The sequence below is a fragment of the Hesperophylax consimilis genome, chromosome 25, assembly GCF_061612785.1.
Source record: "Hesperophylax consimilis isolate HC1 chromosome 25, BYU_Hcon_1.0, whole genome shotgun sequence".
Lineage (NCBI taxonomy): Eukaryota > Metazoa > Arthropoda > Insecta > Trichoptera > Limnephilidae > Hesperophylax > Hesperophylax consimilis.
In genome coordinates, this window is record NC_142860.1 from 18,975,153 (window position 1) to 18,993,032 (window position 17,880).

General features: G+C 34.7%; 1 protein-coding gene across 1 annotated transcript in view; it reads left to right on the forward strand.

Moving 5' to 3' along the window:
- Positions 1-15,080, forward strand: part of Gyc88E (Guanylyl cyclase at 88E) — a 30,072-nt gene extending 14,992 nt beyond the window's left edge. Inside the window, exons 6-15 of the mRNA XM_089646612.1 lie at positions 1,378-1,504; positions 2,038-2,242; positions 3,176-3,322; positions 5,200-5,332; positions 5,845-5,920; positions 8,120-8,271; positions 10,629-10,877; positions 11,497-11,720; positions 12,733-12,832; positions 14,468-15,080. Of these exons, the coding sequence (XP_089502738.1) occupies positions 1,378-1,504; positions 2,038-2,242; positions 3,176-3,322; positions 5,200-5,332; positions 5,845-5,920; positions 8,120-8,271; positions 10,629-10,877; positions 11,497-11,720; positions 12,733-12,832; positions 14,468-14,754 (1,700 nt within the window). The 3' untranslated portion in view covers positions 14,755-15,080. The remainder of the gene's footprint in view (positions 1-1,377; positions 1,505-2,037; positions 2,243-3,175; positions 3,323-5,199; positions 5,333-5,844; positions 5,921-8,119; positions 8,272-10,628; positions 10,878-11,496; positions 11,721-12,732; positions 12,833-14,467) is intronic.
- The last annotated feature ends 2,800 nt before the right edge of the window (positions 15,081-17,880 follow it).

Sequence of the window (17,880 nt, forward strand, 5' to 3'; positions counted from 1 at the left end):
ATTGTTTTAGCCATAAATATGTAGATAATTATGAGCACATTATGGGTAAATTTTGAATCATTGCAAATTTCATTATCATTTTAATTTTACATATTTATCAATTAACTCATAACACTCAACCATTGTTATTTCACTATTCGAGGTTTAACAAGACTTACCCAATAGATTAATTTAACCAGCAATTCCTGATGTAATTTTTTCAAAGAAAAAATAATTTTTTCTTCTGCGGTGACTTCATGTCAAAACTTTTTTTAAATTTTTATTTTTTAATGAAAGACAACCATTCCCGGGTTACGAATAACCTGACAATAATTTAAAATCTCCTACTACCACCACAGTAAGTAGAAAATGTTGCTTGTGATGTGATTGGAATTGAACACACTATGGCTGTGTGGTACACAAACCGACAGGTCATAATAACTAACAAGAATGAATTGTACCGTGTGGTACACACCGTCCCATTCCCACAGCTTTGAACAGTAAGTGAGTAGGCCTTTACTGGTCTACAGTTTTAACCATTGGTGACATAATGTGAAGAAAAGTTTTTTGTTGATAAATTTGTCACAGGAAACGAAAATGACTATGTACTACCTTTTTTCTCCAATAAGATTGGTCTTTTTTTACATTAACTCCTCCTATGTATTTAAGTTATCTTTCGGGGTTCTATATGGAGGATCTTTTTGAGGATAGGAAGGTCTTGAAGAGACCCATGTTGTAGGAGGGAGGAAACACAGAGGCCGACCAATAAATCCAAAGTGCTGTTACTTATTAACTACTCTGGTTGAAAATCGTTTAACAAGTGCTTGTCAGCAAAAGTATCAAGTAAAGACAATCATGTAGAATCATAGACAATATATTAGAGTTATTACAGTAATACTAACACTTGAACAGCTGTTGAACTCAAGAATAATTTGGGGAAACGACCGATTCAAATGCGACAAATGACCTGTGAACCGTTTACAAATGTTGGGCGCGCGTTTGGCATGATTCCTGACTATGCACTAGTACTGAAGGGATCGATGAAGCTAGTTCTTTGAAGCATCATCCATTAAAATACCAGTAGAGTAAGGACAGCATCCCAACCTGATGTCTGTGCTGAAAAGATTGCAATTCTTTTGTTCACCCGATTCTGCAGAGTATTATGTCAAATTCAACAGTGGGGCGCACTTGCGATTTTTACAGGGTCAGCAATTGTGTACATACTACAGTCTATTGGGTATGTCTTGTTACATCTTTATATATTCTTCTGGTAGTATATTTACATTTTCATTGTAGCCTATATTGAACACAATAGCGTAGGACATAATACCACGATATATAGAGATTATAAAAGGGAAGTTACATATCAAATGAATAACTGTGTGTTTATATTTACAGGTCAGATGATATATATGGATAATTGGAGAATGATGATGTACCTGGGGACTCCAGTAATGCCGGATCTCACTTCACTTATCACAACGGGATTGTACATCAATGATTTGTCCATGCATGATTTCAGCAGGTATGTATTTATGAAGTAAAAAATTTTAAAAACGAATTCCATAAAGTTTTTTTTTCCTAAAGTGATTATCGCACAAGATTCCCAATGGGGTATCTTCACAAACTATAAATACCGTTAAAATGTGTGGAAGATTTAAAGTAGATTTTTCTGATTCTGATCATTTTACTAAAAATCTTTTTTTTTAAACGATTGCACATTCCGTAATGGTTCCAACTGACTACAACAACATCAAAGATGACACAGATACAATGTCATTGTGACATAAGAGATTTTAGTTTGGGCATATCTATCTCTTCTGATGTCAGTGATCGGCGCAATGGTTTTGTCAGAAATGTTATTATAAAACTAATTCTCACAAGATTTGCACGGCCAACATTATAAATATTATTGGAATTGATCCTCTTCCTTAAACCGACGTTTCGGACAGTCTTGCAGTGTCCATCATCAGAGAAAATGTGCAGAATTTACATTCTTCTCCAACGTAGGAACAAAGAAAAGTTACAGTGTTTCAATAATAAACTTGTATTTTTCAGGGACTTAATGTTGGCGGGAACACAACAGTCCGTAGAGCTGAAGCTGGCCCTGGACCAAGAACAGCAGAAGAGTAAGAAGCTGGAAGAATCCATGAGGAAGCTGGACGAGGAAATGAGAAGGACAGATGAGCTACTATATCAGATGATACCCAAACAAGTAGCAGACAGACTGAGAACTGGGGAAAATCCAATCGATACTTGCGAAGTAAGTTACCATTAATTTTTATGATGTATTCGTCTAACGGAATCGAAATGACAATCTAGTCTCCTTCAACAGTAGGTACAGCAATCTTCTCAACATGCCTTCCATTTATTTGCTTGATGTAATTCTAATCACAATTTGTTTAAAAGCTGAAATGGATTTAGAATCATCATTTAATAGGAACCTTTCAACTGTCAAAAAAACAAAATGATGCTGAATAGCCATTTGATGACTTTGTCACACGTGAATTTCTGCAAAACAACTGGGCTTAAATGACCAGCTTAGGCACAGGAGCTCTATCGAAGCCAGAGACAAGTTAGCCTCCTATAAGCTGGGCGTACAGTACAGGGCCTACAGATACTTTAGTAGTGCCTATACAACAATCTGCTGACCCTGTACAAATCACAAGTGCCCCCCACATTTGAATTTGGCTGCCACCTCCGGTCTCGAGCCGAAAGAAACTTTTCTGGATTTATCTGCAATTAACTGGGAAGACTTCGGTGGCTAGGTCATGTGGAGAGAATGACCGAGCATCAAGAACCAAAGTCCCTGCTGAGCTCAAGACCGATAGGGAGAAGGAGCCTGGGAAGGCCAAGGTTAAGATGGAGCGACAACGTCCTCAAAGATTTGTCTGCCTGGGAGCTTCGAAACTGGAGAGAGCTGGCGCGGGACCGAGATGAGTGGAGGAAGACTCTTGAGGAGGCCAAGACCCACCAGGGGTTGTACAGCCAAAAGTGATGATGATGATGATCTGCAATTAAATTTTGAATCTGAACCACTGACAAATAATTTTTTTTAAAATTTATATTCAATATCCTCATGGCATTTACATAATGGTTTGGTGGAAAGAAACTGCCTAGTGGAAATGAACCAATCTTTTTACTATTATGTACTAAAATGTACTTAATTACGTACATAATTTTCTTTGGTTTTCAGATGTTCGACAGTGTGTCCATTCTATTCTCCGATGTGGTAACATTCACAGAGATATGCAGCAGAATCACTCCCATGGAAGTTGTTTCGATGTTGAATGCCATGTATTCCATCTTTGATACTCTCACTGAGAGAAATAGAGTTTACAAAGTAAGAAATCCTCCATTTTACAATTTCTTTAAGAACATTTACATTTAACTACTAACCACTCTAGCGAAAGCTACCCAAATTTTGGCATCACTACTCATGCTGTTGAACCATAGCTATACAAACTTGGGTAGCTGTAGGTAGGTGATTTTTATGAATTAAAATGAATATTATTATTAACTAGTACAAGCACAGTTCCGCTGAGTTGCTACATGGTGCAGCCTACAGTTTGAATATTTCCCTGATAATAGCCAACCTCCGATAAGAGAAGGCACCAGAAGAAGGCTTTGTCTGAGTTTTAAGATCCTAATTTAGACTTTCAGCAAAAACTTATTGAAAAACATGAATTGAACAATACAATGTCTTATTTTTAACAGTTACAAGGATTTTTCAAAGTTCCACAGGTCATGCAGAAAATGATATTGCTAACATATAAAAGTTACTCTCTTTTAGCATTTTTTATGTGCGGAAAATGCAAAATGGCGTTATCATAATATCTTTTTACAATTAAAAGGATATTTTAATGGCTTAGCTACTCGAGTGATGGCATATTTACAAAATAAAATGCCTTGAACGATGGAGGTTTCTGTGTGTTCGGTTATAGATTCGACTGTGCTCATTTTATAAATCATATCTCCAAATATTAATAGCGAAACACATAAATTGCTCACTGCAATTTAAAGCTAATGAATTCAACTTTATTTCACCGTCGTAAATTGCAATAAATGAATTGAAATAAAATGACAAAAAACCGTCTACCGAAATTTAGGCAGCAATAGCCCAAAGCCTATAGTGATGAGACCTAAACATGAGTAACCATCGTTCAACCGGTTAAAATTTAATATTGTATCTACATAAATCATAATATTGAGAAAACTGAGATTTGAAAGTTTGTGAACCTTGAAACATTAGGTTTGATGTTACAAAAAAAGTATTCATTTTATATTATACTAGTAGTATTTTTATCTTTATCAATCTAATGTAAATGAAATATTTGGGCATGGACTTCCATTTAGCATAAATAGAGGTATATTTTTAGGAGATACAATATCTGTGGGTACTACAGGGTTTTCCAATAAGAGGTGTTATTTTGAATAACCCGCTATTTCGGTAGATGTTACTTTTGAAGCTGTCATTTTTTGACATTTGACAAGTAGAAACTACGCCATTAATAAAAATGGAACAATACAGGCTTCAACAACGCATTGAAATTATTATAATTCACTTGAGTGAATCAAATGCAAATCATCTTGAGTGACGAGGCCCATTTCCACCTCGGTGGCTTCGTCAACAAGCAAAATTGTCGCATCTGGGGCTCGGAAAACCCAAGAGTTATTGTTGAAAAGTGTTTGGTGCGGTTTATGGTCCGGCGGAGTCATTGGACCTTACTTTTTTGAAAATGAGGCTGGAGCAACGGTTACGGTGAATGGATTGCGGTATCGAGAGATTGATTTTTTATGGCCGGAATTGGATGGTATTGATCTGGACAACGTTTACTTTCAACAAGACGGCGCTACGTGCCATACCAGCAACGAAACCATTGATATTTTACGATTGAATATCAAAATAACACCTCTTATTGGTAAACCCAGTATTAAATGTTGCCTAGAGGATCTACAATGTATTTCAATGTGTATATATCTTTGGGATGGTAGGTTTAGGAAATGCTTATTTTTGCTCTAAGCCATCGAAAAAGCTCTATATCTCATGATAGAAGTAACACAACACGCTGAAAACAATTGCGTTCCCTCAAAAAATTCAGACTGGTAAATCTGAGCAAATTTTATGATGCCAGAGTTCACCGTTCAAAAATTATTCAACTTTTTAGTTTAGATTAAGATCAGAAGAACAGAAGTTTGACACATTGTTTATTTGTTTAGGTAGAGACCATAGGTGATGCCTATATGGTCGTAAGTGGGGCACCTGAGAAAGAAATTAATCACGCTGAGATGGTTTGCGACATGGCACTGGATATGGTTGAAGCCATTACAGACTTGAAGGACCCTTCAACAGGTATAATATTACACATAAATCATTACAATTCAGTTATGATACCGACACTGATATATGGTAAGGACGCATGGAAAAACTAGCACAGAAAGGATAAAAAAAACTGAATGCTGTGGATATGAAAATTGGTAAAAAAAAAATTTTTTCACTAATAATAATTCAAATTTTAATGGAAACAAATTATTCCATTTAGCCCAATAGCCCATCGATCTGTCTCAATTACAATCGCCTGACATCATTGATCTCGATCCCATTTGAATTTTGAACACAGTTTTGTATTGGAAATTTAAGCCTCGATTTGGCAAATATTTGGATCACTAAACACATCCACAAAGCATTTATTGTGTTCTTCTTTATTCTATATGTATATCAGAATTATCCTGAAACGAGTGTCATCAGGTAGATGAAAGAAGGAATCGGTGACAACCCAGAAATCATGACAAAAAAAAAATTCAAAATAGTTATTGCTTTTTTGCTGTTCTTAGTTGTTGTTATTTTGCATTGTCTGTTTTTAGGTTCTCATCTTCAAATTAGAGTTGGAGTTCATTCAGGGGCAGTTGTAGCAGGAATTGTTGGATTAAAAATGCCAAGGTTAGTAATTACAATTTCAATTTAAAGTAACGGTCGCAACTCCCCAGTTCCCCCGATCTAACCAAGGATTTCTGTCTTACTGAGCTATTGAGACCTGATTATTTTCTATCATTTTTGTCGATATCATAATATCTCAATTTAACCACTTGACTTGGAGTTTTGGCAAACTTAACCGAACATAAGTTTTTTTTTTGCTGTTCATTTTTTTAGTTATTATCATAGATTGAAATGTTATGGACATCACTCCACGCAAATAAATCAAAAAAAAAAAAAAAAATTAATAAAAAAAAGTCTAATACATATTATCATCGTTTCGGCCATACTACTCCTCCAGGTTAAGAATTACCAATATACTAATTTCCATATTTTTGGCTGCAAATCTGTTATCTTGTTGCGATCGTTACCTTTTTATTTTCTATGTCTTATTCTGTTTCATGATTCGTTTAGGTTTATTAATATAATCTTCTTCTTCAATGATTTTATTTAAGTTTCATTCAAATAGTTCCACAACTTCATAATTTTTATGAAAACTCTTCATGTGGGAATCTTATTTGAGGTTTTTACTATCCCTTTAGTTTTGGATTTGGCCACGCTCATTCCTCAAATCATACCTCTCAATATTAATACGGAATCATATGTGTAAGCTGTTTTTTAAAGCTAGTGAATTCACCTACAAAACACCAAAAATCCTATATTTTAAAGTATTACAAAAAAATAAATTAAATGCGTGAATTCTATATGTTACTCACTGAAAACTTGTACTAATTTGTGACAATATTTAATAGTTCTCTTTATGTGTATTGTTTATAGTCACATCCATTAAAAAATGCTATTTTTAACATGACAGAATTTGTATTATATTATACTATAAATATAGAAATTTCCATGACAGGAACATTAGTGACATATTTTGGTATTCAATAGAAGTTTAATAGAATGTTCAAAATAAAATAATTTTTAATCATAAAAATCACCTACCTACAAATTTGGGTAGCTATTGCTCGAGTTATCAAAAAAAACTGATGTGATCTCAAATTATTGCATCGTCTTTTCCACTTAAAATTAGTCTGTAAGGAATCAATATCACAAAAAAACTAGTGCTTATGTGAATGAAACCACATGTTATTATTACTAGCTGAACCCCACCATGCGTTTCTGTGGCTAAGTCTGTCTATGCAGATAGAAAAAAAAGCACACTTTGCTTTTACCTCCAACAAATGACGATGTTTTTTTCAAATAAGCATGTTTTTACCTGTCACAGGTGACATCTATATGATATAGATATATAAAAACACTTGCGTATTCGAATGCAAGGTTGTGTCAAAATTTTAAAGTAATAGGAGAAGAACTTTCGGAGATTTAAGATTTTGAACAAACAAACATTTACATTTTTATTTATTGATAAGGAGACGCACTCAGGCCATAGGTCCACTGGGCTTCCATTCTTTATCTTATTCTCTTGACAGTAAACACAATCCCTTGCAGTTCGATCTTATCAGATGTTTGGCTTTCCCCTGGTTCCACAATGTGTCTTTGCAGGTATCTGAATCTTCTCCACATCAAGGTCCTAACATTGGCACCATTGATTATTGAGTTTCTTCATCATCTCTTCATCTCCTACCGCTACTGATATTTTCCACTTCTAACAGCAGCATCTCTTGAAAAACTAATGAATACCTATAATATTTTATATAGTTTTAGTAAGTGATGAATAAATCGCCAAATGTTTATACTTGATCAAATATTCAGTAAGCATACGCCAGCTGATTCTATTTTTGTAATAACATACTTGTTATTTGCAAAACAGTAATTTTGTTAAGTGTACCGTCTTACCAAATAATGTGTTTGTGTTTATAAAAATATTACATAATCTGCCATAAGTAGTTTCCCCAGAATAGCTACTTACATTCAGAGAAATGATTTTTTTAAAGGTACGCTGACAGACAAGAGGTTAAATAACAATAATTGGCAAGATTATCTTTATTCCTCGATTCAAAACCTTCTCGTTGGAATGCCCGTTCCTTGTGGGTGACGAGTATGTCCAATCGTTCCCATAATTTCCGACAGAGATGAGAGCAGTTCCTCTGGTGGTGGTAGTGCACACCACGGGTGACAAGTTGTTTCCCTTCTTGCCGAAAGAGATGCGGAAACATGGCAATGATCAAATTTGGTGCTAACAATATTATTGGTGATTTCCAGGTATTGTCTCTTTGGCGACTCTGTTAACACTGCCTCTAGGATGGAGTCCACCTCCGAAGCCATGAAAATTCACATCTCGCAGTCCACTCGCGAGCAGCTGTCTCCCTCCTACTTCGCAGAGGAGCGGGGCGAGATCTCAGTCAAAGGAAAAGGTTCAAATCACTTTCTCCCAAACTCCAAAAGTAATGTTGATGTTTGTACTGTCTTATGGGGGTGATGGTTTTTATATTTACATCATCTTCATCACGGAGCTTCATTCCAAAAGCTCTCCACTGGCTGTGGTTCCTTAGCATTTGCCTCTCTTCCTCAATCCTATCCGTCCTGCTCCAGTCCTCTTCTTCGATTTTGTTTTTTGTCTCATTTGGTAAGTGAGTGCCTAAGGTCCTCGGTGTCAGATTCAAATGTCACGGACTCGAAACCTAGCTTGCAAAAATTTATTTTATGTGTCGTTTTATACTTAACTAGCTGGGGTACTCGGCTTCGCTCAGGGAACGTTCCAGACCATTCACAATATTCCAGAATCTTTTGTGATGTTCTGGAATGTTGTAGAATGCTCTTGAATACTCTGGAATGTTCTGGACTGTTCTAGGAATTTCTAGAGGGTGAAACATCTAGCCCTTATATCTTCAAAAGCATGCCATTCGGGTAAAAACAGGAACCTTCTTTGCGGATGGGGAATAGAGGGCTACCACACCATACAACTCCCTTGATCGTACCAGTACTCATTTCTGAGTTTTAGTGGCACGCACATTGTACACTTACTTTCATAGTATACATTGATTACATGAATTTCAGAGTGGTAGATACCTTCAGTAAATAAATACCACCGTTCAGAATCAAATTGTTGCTTGAATTGACTTTAGCCGTTTTTATATGCTATAAGTTATAAGGAAAGACATCAAGGGAATATAAATTATAAATCAATAGAAATAAATGTTTAAATGTGAATGAAGCCAGGAGTATGTCCAGAGAAAGTTATTTGACAGCCCGTCCTCTCTGCCTACCCCTGCGTGAATCGGCAATCAATTAGTTACTTTGTTGGAAAAATGTATTTTAGTATGATAGCAGAGCCGCATTTTTGCTTTTTTGGCAATCTATAGCTCAAATCTTCTCTTGATGTGCTGAATCAATATTTTCGCATTCTGCTAGCTGATTCTATGTTCATAATTCGGCCCCTTAGGGTCAAAAAAACGTATCTCATTTTTCTCTACTTTACAGGAGAGCAAGAAAACATAGTTCTCAATTAATCAGTGTTGTATACTTTTAAACAAACGAAGCATATTAATAATGTCTACTCATTTAGTTAAAGGATGGTATTTTGTGCTTGTGAACATCTTTTAAATATAAAATAGTAATTCATTTTACCATACGTAACTCAGAATCGATAAAAAATTGAGTTACGTTTTTTTGACTCTAAGGGGCCGATTGTACTAGACAACTGCCTGTTTCATGGTTACCAATACATTATATTTATTTTGTATAAAGTGTAAACAATGTAATGTAAGATTTTGGACCTCACCAATAAACGTGTTTCATACCCTATTACAACCGATAACCAACCCTTAATGTAGATTAATGGTGGTTTCTCAGCGTTACTTATTTGTATTTGTCAGCGCTCAAGCGATTAAAGAATGGATTTTGCAGTACTATCTTATGAATTTAAAAAATTTATGTATTTATTGAATGCCCGTAGCTCTTTTACAAACACAACGTCGCTCTAGTTTGTTTTTATCCAACAGACCAAAACGTAAATCGGGAGAAATAGCGCTTCAATGTTTTTTTTACTAAAAACGCATGTACTACTAAATTAGCTCATTCTAACCTTACTAAAATGATTTAAAGAGATACAAATTATTATTTTTAAGTAAAATTCGTTCCAAATGTATAAAATTACGCATAAAACACGTTTTTAATTTGGATGTAGGACAGAGTGTTGGATAAACACGCCGGAATGTTGTTTAATTTTGGTTGACTTAAGACAACTGCGTCTTTAAAACACATTAAAAACACTATTTTTTTCACTTGTATCTTTCATAATAATAAATGCTTTCTGAGAACAACTGCATACTCAATTTCGCCAAAATTTCATCTGTTGGACAAAAACGAACTAGAGCGACGACAATACATGTTGAAAATGTACAAAATGTTTTAGTTGCTAGTGTTCATGTAAATAATGAATCCTGATTAACTGTGGATATTTTCTTAATAAATAATTTCAACAACATTATGATGACGTCTAACTATAGGAGATTTAAAACACTGCCATCTACATGAAAACTAAACTTGTCTTTATTGACTATTTGTCACAATCTGTAGAGATAATTAGAACAGTCAGGAAGCCATTGTTCTCTTAGAAGTTAGTAATTATCTTATAAGCTGTTTGCCTGTAATGCCAGTTTATTCTATTTATCTCTTAAGAAGTGATTTCTATCCAAAACCACTAAAACTGTACTATCAAAAACAGACTCAAACTATCACATCATAATAAAATTGAACATTATAATTGTAGGCGCCATGAAGACATACTGGCTAACTCGCCGCGAGCACAGGACGCCTGTGTCCAAGATCCTCTCAGCCACGGCCAAGCAGGCCTGGACGGCCGAGTCCGTGCCCGCTTCCGCCGCAAGCCACGGGACACCGGGAGAGCCGGGATCCGCGCTGGCGGGAGGCGAAGAGAGGCGAGTCTACTCGCCCGTCACCTTCCAGGAGGTGGCCCGCAGGAGTGTGGCCAGCAGTCCCATTAAGATTGGCACTAGGGGTAGGTACTTTTACCTAACCTAACCTATTATTTTATCATGTTTTGTTTTCTCACTGTTCTATTTTATCCGGTTACCCTGTGTTACTAAGGGAGCAAAAGACAGGCCAGGAATGAAGTTTGCAAAATAGGCTGATTTTCTATTTTTTCTTTATTCACTTGAGCGGTTGGGTATTTACAAAATAAATTCCTTGAGAGATCCGTATAGATTTCCGGGCATTTGGTTTTGGAGTTGGCAGCGCTCATTCAAAAAAATCATATCTTCGATATTAATTTGGAAACTTATAAACTGCTTACTGTGGTTTAAGTAAAATCAATCCATTTATATTTAAATGTTTCTCCCATATTTGTAGGTTTTATAATTGCGCTGTTTGCGGAAATTTAAAAATAAATTTATATAAATGAAAAAACCTAAATTTGTGTAGCCATCGCTCCAAGCCTAGAGCGATCAGGCCTAAATATGGGTAGCCATCGTTCGATTTGAGGAAAGTTGTTAGTTCTCCAACTGTTCGTAAGCTGCCATGTCAAAAAACATAATCTGCCTAGCAAAGTTCTCAAAAATACCCTTTAATAACTGTTAAAACAGAATAAAATGAAACAAATAATATGTTTCGTTCAATAGAAAGCAGGTCCAACTCCATGGGCACAATGTACGCTTACTCCCCGGCGGAGGTGTTTGGGTCTCTGGTGTCGGAGACGGATGAGTTCCTGGACCTGCACAGCCAGTCCACTCCGGAGCGCCATTTCTCGGTGGTCGGGGGTAACGTCTACAGGCTGTCCACCGCCCCCTCTAGGACAGACGTTCAAATGAGGCACACCCTTGATTTAGAAGATGAAATGATGTCGGTAAGTAGAAAACAATATCTAAACATATAATTTGGCACAATTAAGTAAATTAAATACCTGGTCATGTCAACAGAAGAGTATGTAGGAGAAGATTTGCGGGAATGAGAAACCTTATACCGGGAACTATTCATTTGATAACCAACCCCGAGTGGCCACGTTTGGGGCACATGAAAAGGGTGCCCTGGTTCATGGGGTGAGGTTTGCCCAGGTCTTGGTGTCGAATACGTCGACCCACCAGCTGCATGGCAGGCCAAATCGGGAGAGGTCGATTCCTTTGAAGTCGAGACCCTTTGAACTCTCCAGATGGACTCTCTTGACTCAACACCTTGCACTGCAGTGGGATGGGGATGGATTCATACACCACTCCTGAACGTACTGACTCCCAGATTACCCACATTATTACCTACATTCTTTCATACCTTTTTCTTTCTCAGAACTTCCTTTCCTTCCTTTACTAAGACCCCCACACAACACCTCCAAAGATAACATAGGCCCTGAGGGAAATTATTTTCCTCAACCCCTCCTATATTAAAAAAATATCTGTTATAAATATGAATATGAATGAAACAAAGAGGGTGTGAGAAAACAGAGTTTTGCGGCCTACCCCTGTGGAGAAACGGCGGCATCGCAGGTTCCATCTTATGTCTGTTCATTTTCATAAAAAATTTAAGAATGCCACAAAAAGTGCAGCGTAAAACCATTATCATATACATCAGGAGAGCGGTGAAAAGGTTAAAATATAAAAATAAAATGTGTTTTTGTTCTAAACATTGAATTTCATTTTCAGAAAGAATTCTTGAAAGTTGAATAAAATGTTAGCTGCAAAATAGTAATTTTGAAATCTTAACGAGAAATAATATTTCCATCCTTTTCTTTAAAAACTCTTTTCTGCTTCTCTTTTTTTTAGTATTTGTTGCCAGTTTCAATTATATTTCAAGGTTATTGTTAGCATTATTCTTATTGCGGCAGTACCCACCAATATTATTATGTTCAATTGTATGTGTGATTCTAGGGAAACGTGAGAAAAATTCCTTCATACTCCGCTCCAGCTGTGATAAATAGTTTTAAGAAAACAGAGCTACATATTCCCTCTATGGAAATCACACACACAGGTAATTATAATTTATCATACAACTTAACCCGTAGTCCCACGGGTCGGAAAGCAATCGACATAAACCAAATGCTGTAAGACCCTGCGCAGAAAAGTTCCTAACTGAACTGGGCTGCATACCGTACCTTACTATAACGAACTTAATTTTCTGGATTTGTTTATGTGGATTGCTTACTGACCTGTAGGACGACGGGCTTACTGTTTTGTAACATTTTACAGACATTATGCATTACAACTTGTTTTATGATCTTATATTATTTTGTAAATGACTGCAAATGTGACATGAAACAAATTGGTCAGGAGAGAGAAAAAAACCATGACACAACATATATAAATTCTTGGACTAACTACCATATCGACTGCGTTTTGGTAAAACCCTTCAAGTCGTATTATCTGGGAATGTTAGTTTTCAGTGGTTTTACATAGAATAGTCTTCACGGCGTTTTGCGCCATTTTCCGTCGCATCGTTTCTTTCTAATAGTTTGTGGCTTGGCTCGCGGTAAATTTCTCCTATTTATACGCAGTATAACACGGTAAAATAGTTTTTGCTGATTAAAGGCATTTTTGATTCTTACTAAAAACTAAATTTATCTGCACAATTTTTGTTTTTGAAAACCATACATGACATTACTCAACCCCTTAAAATCTCTCATAATTTTTATACATAAATAGAAATGCAATATCTTCAATCAAAATTTTGAAAAAAGGGAACCTTTCATATCTATAGATTTTTAATTAGTTTTACTAATTTGAAAATATTCGTTTTTGTCTTCTACCGTAAAATTTTCATTTTGTGGCGTAAAGGGTTTTGCCAAATTAAGATAAGTATTTCTTAGTGCCCAGAGTATTAATGAAGGGAAATAATTATACAGTCAGTGGACATCTTCAATATATCACTAAACAAATACAGAAAGATTGTTACTGTGGCAGTTATGTATAATAATTACTGTATATATTTTAATATTCGTATATAAATGCCCCTTCAAAGGGCGTTAATTCAAGGGTGGCCGAAACAGTGTTACCTATTGCCATTATAATAAAAGAACATTGTAACAAATATTAGCATTCTCTGGATGAACATACTCGAATAAAATGATTACAAATTTAATTATCATATCACCTTTGGAAAAATTGTCGCACTCGTGATATTGCATGCCGAAAGACAATAAATATATATTTTTTTAAATCTTTATTATATTTGATGAACAACCTGATTTGCTTCGACTAATTTTGTTTTGCATGAATTAATGTTTTTTTCAGTTAACCTTTACATATCCTAAAGGAAAAAGGGGGACAGTAGAGTCCCCCATGTATTGTAGAGCGATCGTATCTCTTAACTTCTTGAATTGCGTAGATATTATTTAAAATCTTAAAAAATAGTGGCCAAATATATACATATTTTTAATGCAGATAGATTACCAAATAGTTTTGTAGGATTACTTAAATTAGAGAGTATATGATGTGAAAAACAACTTAGGTATCACACAAAACTCTTGTTTGGGGAAAGTGTACGCTTGTAAGTGTATCCAGTTTGGTAGGGTTAATACAATAATCCAAATTATGGGTGAAAAGCCGAATATTGTAACTATTCTAGTACTAAATCAAAATAATTCTGAACATTTTAATTTGCTTTCAGATGACGATTTCCCGATGGGCATGATGTGTCCACTAAGTTCTCTGGCTCTTGCAACAATGCCTACGTCTTCACGATCGGATTCCAACCTCGTTTCCCACACCAACTCGAAGGGCAATTCCAAAACACCAACTTCTTCTGCGTGCAAGAACAGAAACAACAAAAACCTTTCATCCAAACAACGCAAGAATAACCTGACCAATAAAGACAGTGAAAACCAATGCTGCGGCAGTTTTGGAAACCCACATTCAAAACACAAAATGAGCAGTAATTCATGTACTATGTCTTAATCTCTTTAAATGCTTTAAAATCGAGAAGAAATACTTTCTTAACGATGAAACTTATCTTAAATTATTAAAAAAAAAGGGTTTCAAATTGAAAATATTGTTAAAAATTCTTAAAACTCTCTTTCCCATCATATTGAATTCAAATAAGTAAATCTGTGTCTATTTTCTCCCTGTGAAATCACCATTGAAGTTCAATGTCGATTAAAATAATCCTTCGACAGGACAAAGAATAACAATATTCTGTGAAACAATTTATAAGTGTATGTCAACCTAATCCCTCTTTTGAATCTCCATTCACAGATGTTTTATGACCACTTATTTGAATTCAATGAATGACATACTTAGTTGATAAGCTGCAATAGAATCTCAATGTCTTTAATTATTGTTAAATATCACGGCTGTTCAAAGTTAAAATACTGAATACATTTCAGGAGAAGAAAAAGTTTTTTGAATCGGCATCCTGAATTTAGAATCTTTTATCTACATATTTATTTAATTTATTCTTGGATTTTGATTTGTAGTTCTGTGTTTCATATTGGGAAAATTGGGAAAAAATATTTATGTAAATATTACTTTGGAATCTATGGACAAAGTTAGAACATTTTTTCTGACGTTTAGATCAAAGTATAATATGCACAAAAATATAAAACAACTTTTAGTGTTGTGTTCGGTGTTTTGACTTGGACAGCATTTCATTGATAAGATAAATAACCAGAGATCGTTTATTTGTTTGACAATATCCACAACAGCACATTATTCTTTTATGTTATAACCTCCCAAAGTAGTCTCAATTGCCCAAGAAGAACGATAAGGGTAGAAGGCAAAGGGAAAGTGAAAGCAGATAGGATAGTGAAGGTGGATAAACCTGACTATCCAAATCTGGTCACCAAATATAGCTAATTACATTTTATGTTTAATTTATCATTCTGTTGATGATCACTAAAATAACATACAATAAAAATGCCAACCATTATTTTTTTTACTTGATGATGGGCATTTTAATGCACTAGTATAAAATTTGGTAAATTTACTGTTATACAGATGAAAAATATGTGCATAATACAACTGTAAATAAAACTGCGAGTTAAGGCGATACAAGAATCTAAAACCGGGGATTTGCTCGAGGCTCACATTTTAATCAATTCTGACTAATTTGTAATGATAATGTATATTTTTTTTAGATTGATCCCTATGGATGTAAGTTATTTACATTCAACATTAATAAAAACAGTACCTCACCATTAAAATATTTTATGAAAAACAGTTTGTAATTTTATAAAACATTGACTATATGTTAATTTTTAAATTAGTTTTAAAATTAGCACCAGATTTTATTTTTCTAGATGATGAATTAGATTTGCTAGGGCAAATTCAACCGTAGGTCTGTCCAATACACCAGGGCAGCGCGTAGCATATTTTTTCGCGTTGCTTCTTCACTTATTTTAGGATATTGTCCCCCCGTCTTAAGTTTTTTGCATTGCTGCATCGACATGCTATACAATCGCAATGTGCAAATCCTCTTAACCTAACCTAACCTCAACTTCCATATAAACTGTGGAGTTCCTCAGGGATTAATATTAGGACCACTACTGTTCCAAGTCTAGATGGTGAAATTTTATTTTATGCTGATGATACTGTAATTTTGAATTGGGGAAAAACTTGGATAACCTAACGCAACAGACAGAGAGTACATGCGGACCATAATTTAAAAACGAAGAGGAGAAACCTTGTAGAGTTAAATTAGGTGAGGTTAAGATAAGCGATTGTGAGCATGACGATAAAACTGCGCAAAAACTTGCAGTTTTATTTTCATTTGTACTTTGCGTGTCTTCTAACAGTCATAATACCTAAAAATAGCATAGTTTGTTGTCGGTACAAAAGTTAGTGAGAAAGAAATATTACATAGCAGATTTATTTTTGCACCAAATGGCGGTATGTGTATAGATGACTGTGTTAGAAACTAGATATTGAATTGAAGAGTAATATAGAATTATTGATTGTATAGGCAAATGGGTATTTAATTTATTTATTTGCCGGTTATTTATAATTATGTTTGTGATCATGCAATGCACTTGTGAAAATAATACTGATATTTAAAAATAATATTTATCTGTAAGGAAAATACCAAAAATGTAATCATAATTATTATTTTTACAGTGATTGAACAAAATCTATTTTATTATGCTACGTATGCGTCTGCGAGCCGAACTGAACCTCAACATATAGGAAAGAAACAAAGCAACCGCAAATGGCGCGAAACGCCGCTTGCAGTTGATTCGTTCCTTTCCCGTAATTCGTGGTACGGTTTGCAAATGTATACGTACCCTTATACTGACACATTTAATCAACTTATCTTATACAAATGTTTTTCTTATTATGTTACCATAGTACTTTTTTAACGGTTTCATAAAATTTCTGTGTCTCGGTTTAAAGTTAGGATGTTCAGTTTATGTTTGTAAGAAGACTCCTTATTCCAACAAAAAACGTGGCAGAATGTAACAAACAGAAACACATACAGTTGCTAGAATACAATGATAAAATGGTCAGCTCAGTGTAAGAATAAGATAACCCGGCCTGTCGTGTCGGTGTACAAAGCTTGTTGCTCGGGTATAGGCATGCGGCGGATTATTGAATTTGACAAATGAATACCTATGAATTATAGAGTTTGATTTGTGCTTTCAACTATTAAAAATAATGCCTATTACCGAGAGAATACTGTTATTGTTTTTTTATAAACAGTAATAAATAAAGTCAATTATTTTAGCAGATATTATTTATATAATAAAAGGTTTTATTTATTTCGACTGCTCCGAATTCAACATTGCAAAACACAATAATTGGTGTATGTAGGAGGTATATTTTATACAACATAAAATAAATACCTATTCTATATGGCTTCTTTGGGTCAACGTAGTTCAATTCGAAGCAGTCGATTGGGAAAGGAAATACATATCTTAATTCAAATACGTATTTAAAAACAAAAGAATAGTCATTAGATTTAACCAATACAAAAACATTATTTGTTTACGGTTAGCAATTTAAATATATATATGTGTTTAGATTGATGAGATTAAAAATATAATAAACCGAAATTTCAACTTATTATCAGTATTGTCATTTTTTATGACT